This window comes from Phasianus colchicus, chromosome 12 (genome assembly GCF_987193195.1).
Source record: "Phasianus colchicus chromosome 12, bPhaCol1.hap1.1, whole genome shotgun sequence".
In the NCBI taxonomy this organism is placed as follows: domain Eukaryota; kingdom Metazoa; phylum Chordata; class Aves; order Galliformes; family Phasianidae; genus Phasianus; species Phasianus colchicus.
This window is the reverse complement of record NC_143447.1, coordinates 14219118-14236810: the sequence shown is the minus strand read 5'-3', so window position 1 is coordinate 14236810 and position 17693 is coordinate 14219118. Positions and strand designations below refer to the sequence as shown.

Here is a 17693-nt window from a genome sequence, read left to right as displayed (position 1 = left end):
ACAAGATGTGGAGCAGTAGGTGTCTGGCACCTGTAAGATCTCACTCTTCTGGGATCTGACCGAATGTGGAGACTACTGCTGCCACTGAAAGTTTATCAGCATCTTCACAGATGATGAAATAAAAAGAGATACTAGAGAGAAAATGGGAAATTCATCTTCTAAGAGGAACTGCAGGCTTCGGAGAGAAAAAGACCTAGACAATTCCTGCTTGGGAAGGCAGTGGTTCTTTATGCAGACAACATTGTAATGCCTTTAGGAATGTGCTGGCTGTGGCGTTTAGTTTTGAGCAAATTGACCAACTAATGTGATTTTGAAGGTGGTACAGGCTGGCTAGAAAAGTGCTGCTGAGACACTTTTTTCCCCTTGATCTATTGAAGTCAAAAGAGCTCTGCTGGGATGGATTTGTTATGACAAACCCCAGTGAAGCCCCCATCCACAGGGCAGGTTTTCAACTGAACCCTCTCCAACCGCTCGTGGTATGGACTGTCAGACAGCTGAAGTGCCTGGGCTTGTGTGGGTGTCCAGAATACCTGAGCTTACACCTTTACAGACTTCAAGCTTACCGTGTGCCCACCCCACACTGTCGGGGCAAATCCAGACCCAGTTCCCCATTGCTTGGGGCTGGGGGTACGTGGGGAGTCGGGAGCAGCCGCTGCCCCCCCTTCCCCTCCTCTTTATCTATGAGGATGTAACAAACTGTAGCCCAATATGTAGTATGAATACAGGAAAGAACCTGTTGTTCTAAGACTATTTCCTTGCACTGACTGGGACAAAGTGCAACTTGGTTTGTGGAGAACTTGGAGAAAAAAATTGTGTTCCACTCCTACCTGAAATGAAAAATAATTTTAGACAATAAAATAATTTGTGAAAATGAAACACTTCCTACTTCCATTTCTTCTTCCAAGCCTTGCTTAGATTGCAGTGGCAGTTAAATAGTTTCCTCACATCAGCAACTGTCAGGCTTTGTGCATGCAGTGACTGACAGCTGCCTACTCTGAGACAAGAAGACTGGTTTGTGACTGCTTTAGGAAAGACCATAGTATAGACCATTCTTTTGCTATTGTATCATCTGCCCGTGTGATTTCTTAAGCTCATCTGATATGTAGAGTCTATTCTACGTTAAGGTTATTCTGTATTCCTTTCTATGTTTCCTATTAGTATAATTATCTTTTACCTTGATGTAATTTCTAAGCCTTTCTATAATATCTTGGTAAGACTACTACAGATTCTAAGGAAAAAAGCTTGACTACAGAAACTCAAAGCAGATTCCCTGAATTCAGGTTAGCTGTTCATGGGGTTTCTGGGCTAAGGAATCATTCTGTTCCCTCATTCACTACAAAATAAATAGGATAGTTCACATGCAAACAAAGAAATCAGTCACCTGTAAACCATGTGATGTTGGAGCCTCAAAGCAATTTGTGAACAGTAATGAAAGTAGTCCAAAATATTCAATTTTCTATCTGAAGGCTTGTTAACATCTGTAAATTAATTTTCTGTAAAGAAAAGCACTACTTTCAAACAGTGTTCTTGAATAATTCCTCTTGTGGAAATTGTCAGTATGAAAATGCCCTGCTCTTGACTTCCTCAATTCACGTTGAAATGAATTAAGATGGCTGTAGCCAACACTCACTGTGTTCTAGTAAAAACAGAACAGTTTTCCTTAGTAAATGCTAGCATGTAAACTATATAGTATAGTAAATTATAGTCAAGACTCTTCTGTCCCCACATGCAAACTTTCCTTTATCTTTTCTTCAATAACAAGTGAACTTAAGACACCCAAATACCATATGAATGGGTGAACTTGAAATAGAAACCAGTTTCCTTGGCTTTTGCTCTAACTGCTGTAGAATTTCCTTGGAGATGCTTTCAAAATTGTTTTTTCTCACTCTTGTTTGTAACAGCCCGAGATCCAGAAATACATATTAAGATTCTTGTAGCGAGTCCTGTAAGCATGTCAGCTTTAGATGATTTTTCTAGTCTCCCTACAGGAATCCTAGTTAATCCCACTGAATCTTATAATGCTGTTCAATCATACATGAGAAAACAGACTAAAATCCTGTACAACAACAACAAAAAAATAAAGAAAAAAAAAAATCAACCCAGCTGTTTTTCTGTTCTTGCTTATTAAAAAGGGCTTTATGTTCTTCTGACTCTTACTGCATCTGCTGAATTCTTGTCCAGCCAGCATCCTATCTATGGACTGTGAGACAGTAGCACTGCGTATTCTTGCCCTCTGCTCTGTACTATTTTATCTGTACTGAAGTGAGGCCAAAATTTTTAGATGATATTAGAACTTATTTTAACACCCCTCTTTAGACATACAGCACATTCATGCTGTTTGAATTGCATTCCTGTTCTGATGGGCTAAGCCTTAGTCCCAAGTTACTACATATATCAGCTTGCTGGTAAGCATGGTACAACTTGTAAACTTAGGAAGGATGCTGCATAGATTAGTCAGTCTGGTGAAGGCTGTGGTGTGGGTACAATATATACATGGTATTTGGGGAAATGTAAAGATTTTGGAAAATAAGGTGGTTTGGTTTTGTGAACATTGCATGTGTTTAGGCAATGTGCCTTGGGGCAGCAGCATTACTAAGTTATCTAAACTGCCTGTCTGTTATATTAAAGGTGCACATGTGCCCCTCTGGTAGGTTCTTGTTACAATAAAAATAAGATGTCCAGCTAGGAAATTCATGCGTGATTCACAAACAGTAAGGAAAGACAAAAAATAGAGACCAAGTAGTTAACTTGTCTACGGTGAAGTAATAAATACAGAAAAAAAAAAAAATCCAGATTTTTAAAGTATATCCGGGCTCTTATGGCTCCTTATGTTTCTGTTTTCTACATTGGATTGTAAGAGTAGATTTCAGATTCTGAAGGAATTCAGTATTTTGTGACTAGGTGATATATGGTGTTCTTTCAAGCTGTTTGGTCCAGTGTTTAACCATATAGAAGAGAGTACAGCAAGTGTTCTCATTCAGAGAGTGCACTCAGGAAAGTGATAAGATGGTGATGCTGTCCTGGCTTACCTGTGTTAGTTCTGCCATAGTAGCTCTGGAGATAGCAATAACAAGGATACAGAAACACAGATTTTGTCATGAATTGACAGTCAAAATTCAGTATCTCTGCAAGACTTCATATCTGCATGAAGGAATTTATCTCTTCAGTGCTACTGTTTATACCTTTAATGGATCTCTCTTAAGTATGCTCTGACTTGAATGTCTAAGAGCAGAGAGGGTCTTTTAAATGAGGATAGAAATCACCTGGGAACATGTATTTCTGTAGGAAATAGACTCCAGAACTTGATTTTTTTTTTTTTTTTTTTTGTAAATGGAGAAAAAAACCCTACATGATAGTAATGCTTTGATGTTCCAATCAGAAGAACATTTCTAGGAGATCACATGCAGTAGGCAGGGCGATTGTAAGAGACACCATCTTTCTTAATATTGTTGTTCTTTTGTTCTTAGGACTGTTTATCTTGCAAGAATCTGGATCCAATTGTAACCACTGTGACTCAGATTCTACGAAAGTGCTATCCCAAGGAGCCTCTGCCTCTGGTGACAGTGAGAAGCTCCTATTCCTTCCCTCTTCCTGGGAATGTCAAGACTGAGCGTCCGTGTATGGGATCTGAAGATAAACTGTTAAAGGGTGAGTTTGGTAGGAGGAAACGGAGCATGATATGAGAATTAAGTGTAGTGTCTGGGGAAGGGAGTCTTATCTGCCTTATCCTGAGGTTTGTAGTTAAAATTAGTCTGGATTACAGTGATACTCATTAGGGATAGAACCACCCCCACATCTTCTTGATGCTTGGAGGTTCTGTTTGGAGAATAAATGAGAAAAGATTAAAATAAATGGTGGAAATAGTATAAGTAAATAAATCCATCTGTGATTCCAAGAGTAATGGAACAGAATGAGCGTGGCAGAGGCTGGGAGCGCCACAATTCCATGACAGCAAGAGAGATGGAGGCAACTGCCTGTGCATGGCTGTGGGGATAACACTGCCTTCTGGTCTTCTCAGTAAATAATTTTGGGACGTATTATCCTTTCTCCTTTCTAAAATAAAAGCAGATAGCAGGCAAATTACTTGAGTAAATGATGTGTCTCGGCACTTGCTGGAAATAAGAACTCAGGCACAGGCAGAACAGCCACTCCACAGAAACAAAGAAACAGTAAACTCTGTGATATGCACAAGCAATTTCTCTGTTGCTTTCAGTTGCACATGGAAGATACTCAGATACTGTAATGATGATAGCAGTAAAATACACTAATCTAGATAATATAGATTAAGAGCATCCTGTAATGTCGTTGCAGCCAAGGAGAAAATCTCTATGGCTTTGTAATAAGAGTTGGATCCGTATCATGGTGATATTTGTCATGGTTTTGAAAAGCAGTGCTTGATTCCAAGCAAGTAGAGCTTTAAAAACTGTGAGATTTAGTGCCAAATGCATTTATGCCAGATTAAGAAATGGGATCTGCTTTAATCAGGATTGTGTTGGTTGGAAGGCATGTGTGCCACACATGAGATGGCACGTATTGCTGTGGAGGGCCTGAGAGGGATATTAGATTGAATGCATTTGCCTGTATCTCTCTTCTGCAGATGATAATGAAAGTGATACTGAGGAAGACATGGAAAAAGACCTGAATAAAGATGATGTGGAGGGTAAAGAGGAAGTAAGTATGTAAATGACAGTTGATTTATTATCCGTACACTGGAAAATAAACCGTTGTCCATTTTGATATCCTGATAAATCGTCTAAACAAAGAATGTAGATATATGTGCTCCACATGGGTATGCTATATGAATAATAGAATAATAAAAGGCTAATTGGAAGATGGAAAAAGAGAAAGGACTGTCTTTCAGCGAAGAGTCCCCTGTATTTATCCTTCTAATTAACAAGCTTATCACCTAATCAAGTCTAGCCCTCCTTTTCTTCCCGTATCAGAGCATACTTGGGCTATACGCCTATTGTAAGAGAAAGATTAATTCATTTAAGCTATAGGTGAGGCATTTGAACCTAGATACCTTCATCATCTGCTGCTGCACACAAATAATAAGGTGCAATATTCAATACCTCTGGTTTCTCCCTTTGCACTCTCTCTGCCATGACCTCACTGATAAAACAAATGAAAGAAGAATAGCCAGCAGCCGAAGATGAGTGCAGAAACTTTTGTTCTGAGGACACATCTAAGCTTATACACAAGTGTGAAGTATTATATTCCAGGGAAAGTGTTTTGGTTTGGGAAGAAACAAAGTTGCAAACATAGACTACTTAGATATGATTGAGACTTCTGTGGAAGGGCCATTTCATTTGTTGCCCTGTTTTTCTCCAAGTATTAATTTGATTTGTCACATGATGAAAAAAAGGAAGTATAAAAACTAACAAAACAACAATGAAAACCCTACCAGTAGCTCGGCATCCTAACTTGTCCCTGTCTGTATTTTTTGTCTGTATTTTAGAGCTCATCAAGATGCTCATTAGGAATAAGGCTCACTGAGAATTTATCTCCTCCTTTAATTAGTTATTCGTTCAGAAGCAGATCCTATGTGCTTCAGTTCTGTTTCATTATTCATATGTATGTACCAAGCCGAAGTGAGCATTTTTTTTGGTGTTTTTTGCCTAAGAGTTTGCTCTGAATATGAGTTTTAACTACTATCTGTTTGGTATGTTGGTTGTATATCTCCCATGATGAAGCAGGGAATAAGTAATGAACTTTCAGTGTACCTTTCTCTATGAGATAACTTTTGAACCAAAACTTCATTTTGGTTCTGAAATCTGATACAGAGAGTTGCACATAGATGCATGGTTGCTTTTAAACATGAAAGATTCAGATATAATTCTTATCCTTATTTCAATGATAACTATCTAAAAGTTTGTTTTGCTGGTTGTTTTTTTGTTTGTTTTGTTTGTTTGGGTTTTTTTTTGTTAGGGATAAAGTACAGAATATTGATTGGGCAAGAGTTTTAAAGCTGTGTATCAACAACGTTGAGGGAGAAATGTAAAATATGAGCAATTGATTCCTGCAAACTCTGATGCTGAGTTGGGCCATTCTGTTTAATTAGAGATGTCATTTGGTTGACTAAATCAAAGGTAGAACTGTCAAGCTTTCCAATTTTGCCAGTAGCTTATGAGGCCATTTTTCTTTGATGTATTATTGGGATTTTCTTGGTAAATACACTTTTTAAAATAATATTGTTTCTTTGAATCAAAATGTTACCAGCTGTGTCTGGAGAACATACACCTATTGGTTTGCACAACATAAGGGAAATTGTTGATGTGCTCTGAAACAACCAGTAGCTGTTGATGTCCCTTGTTATGGATCCTCTCAAGCTGACATGCTTATAAATAGGTGCAAGTATAAGTAAGAGGGTCTTAGATACTTTTTTAACTGAGTTTTTTCACAGTATTTCCAGGTATGTTCCTATACAGCAAAATTCCAATTTTCCCTTTTTCACAATCTAGTCTCTCTTTTTGTGCCTCCATCTTCCATTATGTTAATTGAGTTTACAGCCCTCATGAATTTGGGGGGAGCAGTTGTAGGATCCAGTATGGTAACGGAAACAAAGAATGTTATGCAGAATATTACTTTTACACTCATGTATAAGTACATATGGGTCATGTTAAATATGCACATATTTTTCTATCTCTGTTTTTGTAGGATTATGACTTGGAGACAGATGTAAACAAATTGAGGTCAAGGCCAGGGCTTGACCGGCCAGAGGAAGAGCTTGGGCAATATGAAGCTATGTGTCCAGAACTTTCCCATAGTTTTCAGGTACAGTCATGGCATGACTTCCTTCATTTGTGAATATTCATGAAGTTAAGAATTACTTGAGAAGGAATGCTGACAATAGATAACCAGGCAAGACTATTGCAAAAGCAAATCCAGGTGTCTTATAGGGCTGGAAAAACAAAGATTAAGACCTTTTGCTGTAGTCTATTGGCCTGAATCAAGAATAATAGAAAGAGAATGATGATGTTTGATGCACATTTGGCTGGCTATGGATTAACTAAGTGCTACTGAATCAATTGCCACATGAGAAATATGTCAGATAATAATTTGTATCCTTGCTGGCAATTTCAACATCAATATCAAGATTGGAATGAGATGTGGAAAATAAATACTATCAACTAGTGGTTTGAAAGAAGTGATGGAGAAGATTGCACTGCCACTGAAATGCACCATTCAAATTGCTCTATGGTAATTTGGGGCAAGAAAATGAGGAGTATTGCGCTCATTACAAGTTTCAGAGTGAATTTAGGAAAGCTGAAAGCTGTGATTCAAATATGAAAATGGAAAAAGGACCATTGGATGATTGTATCTCCTATCCGTAAAGTGCTGTCAGGTTTATTGTGTCCATAAGTAATTAAATGGGATTAAATTATAGTTTTGCATGAAGACAGGGGTGGAGTTTCTCTGGAGGAAGGCATGATGTGTCCTTAAGTTTCTTTTAATTTCTTCTGCTTTTTAAATTTAAAGGAGCTTGATTCAGAGTCTGAAGAAGACAAGAAGTCAGAAGACAGGACTGAGAATCTTCCCTCCACTTCATCTCATTTCATTCCAAGTGGTAATTCTGTGAAAGATCCAAACCATAGATGGAGGACCCAAAGTGGCACGGAGGCAGGATCAGATCCACGGGAGAAGGATTTCAAAGCTTCACTGCAGAGTTCAATAATGAAGGAGAAATGCTCAAGGAGTCTGATCAGTGAACAGAGAGAGATTGTAGAAGCAGTCCAAAATGCAAACTCCTATGAAGAAGACTCAGCCAAGAGTCATACATTTTCTCCATGTCTCCTCCCAAAAGAGGCTGCTTGGTACAAAAAAATATTTAACCCTGAGTGTGAGGCTTCAGTTGAGCCTAATTCTGGAGTCAGATCAGAGACCACAGAAATAATGACAGACCTTCTGGAGGAACACCAAGGGAGTATTCCATTTCACAGCCCTCACTTCTACATAGCCAGGGCCAAATGTACCAAGTCCATACCAGCCTACAGAGACTTGGCATTCCCTGATTTCTGGGGCCACCAGCCTCCTCCTTACGGCACGCCCATGTTGGATCGGCAGTATGGAGTTCAAAGGTGATCGTGCTTTAATATGATCAGGTTTTGACTGTCACATCTCTGAGTTACCTAGGAAGTTATAGAGCAAATGTTGGACTGTTTGCCACAAGAAGATAGGCCACAGATCAGGATATTTTTATTTAGGTTTTACATCTGATTGGATTGGGAATGGGATTAGAAACCAACAGGTCTGTTTCTGATATTGACGTCCTGGCTGTCAGTGGATGAATGGTGAATTTACCTATGCATTGCTTTCTTTGTCTGGCTGATAAAGGTGGCAGAGGCCATGCCGGAGTGAGACTTTTATGGCTTCTGTGAGTCCATAAACACTCACCTATCTCATATTCTAAGCTGCTATTGATTCATCTAGCTATCAATAAATATACCAGTATCAGTGTAGCTGTGTGTGTGATGAGGCCCAAAGCTGCTCAGAGCACTCAGAAACATCTGTGAGTGCCTTTTCTTTAAAGCAGACAGACGAAGACCCAGAATTATGGCATGCAACATGATGGAAGAATGAAAATGCATCTTCCCTTTGGCACGTTGCTAGAGGTTTCTGTTCTCTTGTCATTTCAGGTGTACAGTGCAAAGGAAAGCTGTACTTTAATGCTGTTTTGGGAGAGGAAATTTTCTTTGTAACCACACTTGTTACTTTTCCATCTGTGACTGTGTGCAATGAGTTTGCATTTCATTTTAGTGACAGAGGGGTTTATAACCAAACAACAAAGAGGTTGAATGTACAGGACTCTGAGCTAAACTTTAAAGGTGATGAACACTAACCAAATGGAGTTTGTGAATTGGCACTATTTTCTGACATCTGGAGGGAATTCTTTCTGTAGCAAATACAAAAGCTAAAAGTCTTATTTAGAGGCAAATTCATGAACCCATCTTCTTGCAGTGTTGCTCTAAGAGCTTTGCTTTTGTGATTGTAATAATGTGTAACTGTACAGCTAAAATGGGAATAATCATATTTTGCTTCAGGGCATAACATGATTGCTGCAAAGGTCAGGAAGTAAATCTGGCATTCCACATTTGATCTTCTTTTGGGATCAGAGAACCTCAGTTTAATAATGAGTAGAAATTAGGCTGATTTGGAGTGAAGATTCACTGGGAGACAGATGAGTGGGTTTGAAAGTTATGACAGATATTTTCCTACAGGGGCAAGTCTAGCCAGTTGGAGGATTGAGATTGACTGGAAAGAAACCAGGGATAAAACAGACTGGATAGAGTACTGCAAAGAGTAAAAATTTGTGTAGAATAAGTTGTTTCATTCAAAAGGCAACTTGTGGTAATGGAAATGGAATGTGAGCTTTCTCATGGTTAAGTAAATAGGTAAATACAGGTGAAGTTCATGTGGAATTAGCTGAACTCATTTTTCTTACCAGTCCTTCAAAAGAATTTTTAAAGCTTTTTCACATTTCTTCTAAATTACCTTTACTGAGTCTTCTCACAGTGTCATGACAATTTGTGTTGTTTTTTTTTTTCCTCCTTCTTTTTGTTAGGGACAAAGTTCTCGATGATGTTCGTCGCTTAATCCAGCCTGGTGATTTGATAGGAAGAACTGTTTTTGATTTAGATGAGCCCAGGTGGGTAAACTAAATACAGAGTATTGTGACTATTGTAACTGTCAGTGCTGCTAGTGAGCTCTATTTACTTGGTTAACCTCAGATAAAGATATGCAAGAAGTGATGTAGGAGGCAAGGCCCAACAGGAAAAGTTTACTGCAGGACTAGATTCCTGGCACATGGCCCTGAGGAAAGGATTTGCTTTGAAACTGACTGCAGTTTTGTCTGATCTGTGGACTTCTTGTCTGCCCAGTACTATGTCTTATAATGGAAAGCTTGTATAGAGCTGGCTTGTATCATTAATGAACTAGTGGGAATAAGTCAGGGGTGAAAGTAACTAGAATGAAGAGAGCAAAAAGAACTGGGACAAAAGTGATTGCTGGGAAAGAAAAAGAAGATGAAATTTAGAATTGTTAAGCAAGAGTCAAGAAGGATGCTGGAAGGAAGATTATGGATTTGCTTATCTCTTGCTTCTTCTCAGGGTCTTGCTTATGAAGAGCTTATGAAAAACTGTATTAATATACAAAAGGTGGTGGGATGGACTTGTCTTTGAAGCAACCTGCTTATTTGGTATCTTTGCTTTGATTTACTGCAGTCTCTCAAGCCCAGATGCTCCATGCTGTCTGACATTCTTCTCCAAGTTTGAATCGGGTAACCTTCGCAAAGCCATCCAAGTGCGTGAGTAAGTATTCCTGAGTGGCTGTGTCCCAGCCAGACTTTCTACTCTGTTCACTATATGACATGCTGGGGTTCTACTGGGTTCTGAAAGCATCAGCCAGGGCAGCAAGTTTTATGATGCAGAGCTTACGATGCCTGCCAATATTTAGATGTCCTGAAAGAATCAGGAGTGAGAAATCAAAGCTCGTGAAGTTTTACATGGCTAAAATGTTGTGAATATTTGAAGGTGTGTTTGGATGCCATTGGTTTGATGGAGCTCTTTGACAGGGTATTAATGAGTTTGGTTACATTCAGCAGATTCAGTGGTGGATTGGTAGGATGTTCATGGGCACCATTTCTTTGTCTTCCTTAACAGGTTTGAGTATGATTTAATTATGAATGCAGATGTGAACACCAACCAGCATCACCAGTGGTTCTACTTTGAAGTTCGTGGCATGAAATTAGCAGTTCCCTATCGCTTCAACATTATCAACTGTGAGAAGCTCAATAGCCAGTTTAATTACGGTATGAGTCTTTGGGAAATTGGGATAGCATTCTGTTCACATGGATATACTTTTCATGCCATAAGGGTTTTGAAATTTCCACGTCTATGAAGAAGACAGTAAGCTTCATTTTATTTGCACTTAAATCCACCAAAAGAGTTATTTTAGACCTTTCCATATCCTCAAGACAACTGAGGAGTGAACTGTGTGTTGAGATAGGATTTGTGGAAAAAATGATCATTGTTCTTTGAGTAAAAACCAGAACTGAGGAAGAATGGCACTGGGGTTGGAAGAAGAAAGAAAGGGGATCTTCTGGGATTGAATGAATAGCATAGGATTGAAGAGCTCTAATAAGATTTAGATAAATACAGATAATGCTCAAACAAATATTAATGATTTTTTGGGTTTATTGAAAGACATTTCTCTGCCTTTAGACCTGATGAGATTTCTGTTGATACAAAAAATTCTGTAACAAGCTGTCTTTGAGCTCTTGTTGCAGTCTGTATTCAGGAGGAAGGCTTCATTGCTTAGAAATAGACAGGGCAAATCCTAGCTTTCAGTGCTCATTTTAGCAGAGAAATTATTTAATCTGCATGAAGATTGTGGGTTGAATTCTTAGCTGGCAAAAAGAGTTTTTCATTTGTTTCCATGGAGCTGTGCTAATTTACACCAGTTCAAGACAAGATTCAGAATGTTTAATATGTCCTTAATATCAGTCTTTACATTCCTCTGAAGTCCTGTGGATACAACCTCCAACATCACAAGGGAAACACTCTCAGGATCAATGTACCTAAAACAAATAGTGCTAGGAGCTAGAATGACATGTCACTTGTATTTGTGAGACAAGCTGGATGAGTGGCATAATGAATTATAAGGCATTTGCTCTTTAGCCCTAAGGGCTGGAGTTCAAGTACTCATATATAGATCCCAAATGAATGCGAATTTTGTGTTTGTCATCTTATTCTGCTTTTTGAATAAACAAGCCATTAAAAATGGTGTGTCTGGTGGCAGCTTGAAAATGAAGTATATTGGGGTCCTTCTTATTGCAAACCCCACTGCTACCTTTGATACAGCCACTGGTGTCTTCATAGTTTGAGATTCTGAGTATTTTTGGTGGAAGATTGCTTATTATCTGCTATTTTGTCTGTTGCAAACTTTTTGCAAACTGAAATTGGACCTGACTTGCATGTTCAAGTGTGTAATGAAAAATACATATTTGAAAGAAAAACGTTTAAAAAAGCATCCAGTGTAATGAGGGTAAGCCATGGCATGCTTTAGTACGGCTTGTAGGAGGGACTGGTTGCTAAAACAGCTCTTCTGTGGGTTGCTTCTGCTGCACTGAGAGAGTACACATGCTCCAGCTTATTAGCTTGGGTGAGTGAGGCTCAGTGCCCCTGCCAGCACATGCTTGATATTCACAGACTGTGGGTAAGAGGTGTTGCCTACTTGCTAGATTTCCTTTGCGCTTCCCTGGGCTAACACCCATGTTATAATACTTGGACTTTAGTGCCGTGAGTGGCAATAATTTACAGCTCTTGATTATTAGCCTGTTTTGAGTCTTCTCTTCCCTTTTGCTCTCAGCTGGATGGCACTGCCTAATTTTCACATCAGCAGAAAAGGCATCTTGTGAAACAGTTGTGATAAGGAGCAGGGCAGGCTGGGAAATGCAGCTTCCACCTCTCTCCTTCCTTTTTTCCACCTATGAATTCCACCCTGGAAAATACTGAGATTTGTCTCAGAAACCTGGTTTGTGTTTGTTTTCTAAGTGGAATGTTTCTGTGGGGAAAATGGAAAGGAAAAGCTAATTTTTTTGAACTGAAATAAGATGGCAGACCGGTATCGATCATTACTGTGAGGCAGTTTGGTTATGTATGGAGCTTTGCACTCACAGGGAAAGGAGGGAGACGGAATTTGGGATGCTGAGAGCAGTGTAGATCTTAAGCTCACACCTCACTAGGAACACCCAGTGCCTCTCTGTGAAGGCAGGATCCTTGCTGTACCACTAACAGGGCAAGCAGGTGGAAGAGTGAAAGAATTTGCTAGAAAAACGGCCTGCAAATGGGCTGCCTTCATGGAGCTGTGAATAAACGTGTGCACAGTTCAGATGGAGCTGCATAGCTCAGGGCTTGAAATGGTAATGTTCTGGAGGTCAGGAAGAAGTCATTTTCCAGTATAATGCAGTAGAAAGACAGATGCTGCTGTTATCAGCATTTAGATCTTCACTGTAGTCAGTATCAATCATAATAATCAGTGTTATTTAGGTCTAATTGAAAGTTTAAAAACTTACTCTAGGACAGTTTTTCTTGCTGCTTTCTAAAAGTATAATTCTAGATGCACCGCAGGCCTCTAATGTTGTGGCAGGATTAAGGATTCAATAACAGTGCAGCCAAGCATGAAATACTGTACTAAACAAATTACTGATCTGTTTGATATGTTGATTCCTATTCTTCTCTTCTTTCCTTTCCTCTATGTGTTTGTAAACAGAGAAGCTGAAGTCCTCCTTTCCAAAGGCCAGCAGGCTTATTTATTTTCTAACAAACCTTAATTCAGCTCTCTTCTGGCAGTGTTTTTCAGGACTGACATGGCTACAGTAGAACCAAGCATGGAAATATATTTACTTTGCATTAACTGTCTGCCAAGAGAGCACAGAGAAAATAATAATCCTTCTTGTTTTTCCTTTTCCTCTCCATCTTCGTCTTTTCCAGCCAGGGATGTCATGTCACTTGAAACTCTTGTTTTCTGCAGGCATGCAGCTGGTTATGTATTCGGTGAAGGAAGCTCTCCAGGGCAGGCCTCACTGGCTTCGAGCAGGACATGATATCAGCTACTACAAGTAAGTAGTGGTGAATAATCTGTAGCTCCTCAATTCCCCTCCTGTTAGCTGAATAGATGTTGTTAACCTCCAACCACAGTGCCGTGTGTTTTAAATGCCTCTAAATTGATGCTAGTTCTATATTTTGTGTGCTCCCAACTTCAGGAGACAGCTAAAAGTGAGATCTCGAAATCTGCTTTAGGAGAACAGGGCATGTGCAGAATTCTCTCCCCTAGAAGAGAGACACTTCCCTAGAATGGAAACTCTTAACTAATCTTTATTCACTTCACCTTTTCTACTTCTGAAGCTGCTCTCTTGAGAGCTAGCATACTGTGGTGCGATGGATTCCTTTTGCATGCCTGCAACCTCTGGTTTCTTTCAGTATGGGCTTCTGGATTCAAGATAAAATGAGCATCCCCAGCAGATGCAAGCTGGGCAAGCTTCATGTGCTAATTACCATATAGCAATGGCTTATCCTGTCATTAACAAGACAGTTACTGTAAAGTGATTAAACAGCAGCTGACTTTCAAGATTAAACTATGATTGTACAATTAATCAAGTAATCAGATTCTTGTTTAGAATATGAGAGAATGGAGTTGTATTGATTTGGTGTTTTCTAATTTTGTATTGAATTATGTGTATGTCAACATGTTCATCTAGGATGACTACTCATTTTCTGTCTCATTTCCTGTTTGCACATGTTGTGTATACACAAGAATTCTTATAGATACATATAAACTCTCACCTCTGCTGAATGTCAAATCCCTTTTGTTTTAGTGATTATCAAATTGATTCCCAGTAATGAGAAATTGTGCTATGGTAGGTAGTATGGACAAAGTACGTCTGTGGTTGCTCAGATGATGGCTTCAGAATAGGAGGAGATGGGATCAGTGCAGTGCAGAGACTGCTTGTATTTCTGGGAGAGCATCTCATTTCATTTGTGTTCACTCTGGTCACATATCTTGGGGGCAGACTTGTAGATTTTGCAGGGGACCTCATCTATTTACTTTTACTAGGTGAAATTACCAAATTCATAAATTTGGAATGCCCTTAATTGTTTCTGCTGCACAGCTCTCACTGAGGACAACCTCTGAGCTGAAGAACAGTGGGAGGAAAGACAAATTCACAAAATGTCCAAGTGATGCTCATCTCTGCTGACGTTCATCTTGGCTGAGGATGGGATAGTTCACTCATCAAGATGAATGTTGTGGCACAGCTCTGTCACTGCGTACCTTTCCCATATGTCTTACAAGAGAGCTTTTATGTTGCAGAGAATATTAGCAGAGCTCTTGTCAAAAGGAAGCTGAGTGACGCTTCTGCTCTATTTTATTGCCTCTCCAAGATGTAACAGGATACACCCATGATAAACAGAGTTGCAGTTACTATAAGATCATCTAATTCACTTGCTGTCTTGGCAGCTTTTATGCACTGAATAATATTCCTTTCCAGCAAATTATTTGAGGAACAATGGCAGCATGCTGAATTGGTGACAACGTGCTTGTGCCTTCTGGTTTCATGGCTCATTCTAGGCATATTAGAAGACCTCCAGCTTTTCCAGACAATAGTCAGTTCACAGATAATAATGAGGCAAATGGAGTGTTTTGTTCTCACATCACCACTAAAGACTTCGCTATTTGGTGGCCATAGCAGTGTCAGAACTAGGTCTTTTTTTCTCTTTAGCATCTTTAGAATCACATTATAAGGAATCGTCATTAGCAGGCTACGTCTTGGTTCCGATGATATCTATGAGAGAGTGCTGTGACACTGGTAGCACCTGATGTTCATAGCATGACTGTAAGCCTTAGTAGCAAGATGCTCATGGGAACGTTCTAAATTGAATAGGATTCTGCCTACAACCTGGAGAATAAAAGTGCCTTAACTTGGGTATGGCTCTTGAAGGGGAAGTGGTGTGTTTTCCAGTTTCCAGCATGGCAGGCCCCAAAGTAACAGCTGAATTTAGGCATGAACCATAAATTGTTCAATGCTACTGCTTTGTTATAAACCAAAGCACTACTAAAGCACAGTGCGTGTACCACATCAGGACATGTTGTAAAATGAGCATAACAAACTCCAAGTGGTAGATGGATTTTGGGCAAAGGGATACAGGTGATAAACAGTTAATTTTTCAATTAGGCTCTTTTTCAAACACTCTAGTAATCCAAGACAGATATTTTCTTCTGCTGTTTTAGGCTAAGCTGGTACAGTGCTGTGTAATTCCATCACCTGCCAGTGCTTCTGACTATATTAAGTCCTTCAGGCAGGAAGTTAGAAGATAAGATGAGCAAGACTTGTATTTCTTGAGGTAGAATCCAGCTCCTTTACCAGCTTGTGTCTATCTTTGGCCAAGAGCTTCACTGTATATGTTTCACTTTCCCAATCTATATGACATGGATAATTAGTCACTCACCTACTACCCAGATAAATGGGAGGCAAGTTTTAATTAGATACCTTGCAAAGGTAATTTAAGCTCAAAAAATTACTGCACAGTGTAAGTGATAAGTATTATTATAATTGTTATTAACTTGTCATCATAGCTGTATTAAAAATATATTACCTGTATGTTATTTCTGAAGGAGAGCAGCAAGCAAAGTGATTTCATTGTTATTAAGTGACTGAAAGGCATGGTAGATACAACTTGTAAGATGATCTTAAAAAGGAAAAGAAGCACCCTTTGGTCTCTTATTTCCTTTCTAATAACAAGTGCATTATCTTCTAGTGTGAGACTTTGGGAACATTTTTGGAAAGAGAACATAAATAGTGAGGAACAGATGTTGCTATGGTCGTTTTTTTAATTCCATCAAGACCATACAGATGAAAGGTGAAAATACATTTGCACTCTCCAGACAGAAGATGAGATCTTGCTGAATGGTGTTTCAGTTCATTAGGAAAACTGTGTTATAACTGTCAGTAATACTGTAGAATTCTGGACAGGTTGGGGCCCTCATCAAGCATGGTCCTGTAGAAATGCATCAGGAAAGACGATCTCAGCTCCCATATAAGTAGGCAAGGATAAGTTAGGGCATGTAAGTGGAGGATAGTACTGATGCTCACCTACTGAGAATCTCATGTTACAACAAATGCTACGTGGACTGCAGCACCAGCAAAACCCAGAATAATAACCTCTTCCCTGCTTCTTAATTTGGGTTTCCTGCTGGTAGGGTAGTGTTGAAAAAGGGATGTGGAAGAAAAAGTATGAGCCTGGTGTGGTAACAAGGAAGCAGAAGAACCATCTCAGGGTGTCAGCAGCTGCAGGAAAGAGGGAGGGAAGGAAGAAAAATGCTGCTTTTAAAGTTTCCTTCAGAGTTACTGCATCATATGATGGATTGTAAGGTGAACAGATTATATGCTGTAGGAATACATGATCGTTTACGTTGTGCACACACAGGTGGCTTTTCTGGTATATGAGTGAAGAACAGTGAAGCCTCATGAAACCACTTCTAAACTTCCTGCTGCTCCCAGATAGCTTACTGGAGATTGAAATAGGTAGCAAGAAGTGATTCAAAGTCTAGAAGCATCTGGGTAGTTTTCTGGAATTGCAGAGAGGCTCAAAAGAAGAATGAAATGGACTGCTAAGCACTTTGAGAGCTGTGCATCTATACTCTCAGGATCATCAGATCTGAGCACTACAGCAGCAAAGAAGCATGGTCTTCTATGGTAGTATCAAGGTCAGAGGTGACTGATGGTGCAGAGCTTTTGGGTTAGGTGGGCATTTTAGACAGGAGAGACTTTTGACTGCAGAATTACTGATGATAGAAGGATAAGATTTTACTAGACCATAAGGGACAGGCAGGAAGACTTGCCAAATGTGTATGGAAAACATAGAGGCAGTGTCTTCCTGCAAAGTCCTGCTTCCTCCAGTATCTTTGACCACAAATACAAATTTGGATGGGAGAACTCGGATGATCTCAGCACTCGGTGAAAGTTATCCATGAATAAGGTTATCTAACCTTCCAAGTAATGCTGACTATAGCTAGAAGCTGGGGAGATGAGTCCTCTCCTTCCCCACAATACAAGAATGGTTCTTAATCATTCTTCACCATTAAAACTAATGGGATCTAGATCAAAAGGTACTGTCCTGACCTTTAAAAAATTGCTA

General features: G+C 39.4%; 1 protein-coding gene across 1 annotated transcript in view; it reads left to right on the top strand.

Annotated features, from left to right (window-relative positions):
- Window positions 1–17693, top strand: part of AGBL1 (AGBL carboxypeptidase 1) — a 374640-nt gene that overhangs the window by 54514 nt on the left and 302433 nt on the right. The window contains exons 8-15 of the mRNA XM_090149019.1: window positions 3468–3648; window positions 4598–4671; window positions 6658–6774; window positions 7480–8078; window positions 9563–9646; window positions 10221–10307; window positions 10659–10807; window positions 13531–13618. Coding sequence (XP_090005145.1) covers window positions 3468–3648; window positions 4598–4671; window positions 6658–6774; window positions 7480–8078; window positions 9563–9646; window positions 10221–10307; window positions 10659–10807; window positions 13531–13618 — 1379 coding nt within the window. The remainder of the gene's footprint in view (window positions 1–3467; window positions 3649–4597; window positions 4672–6657; window positions 6775–7479; window positions 8079–9562; window positions 9647–10220; window positions 10308–10658; window positions 10808–13530; window positions 13619–17693) is intronic.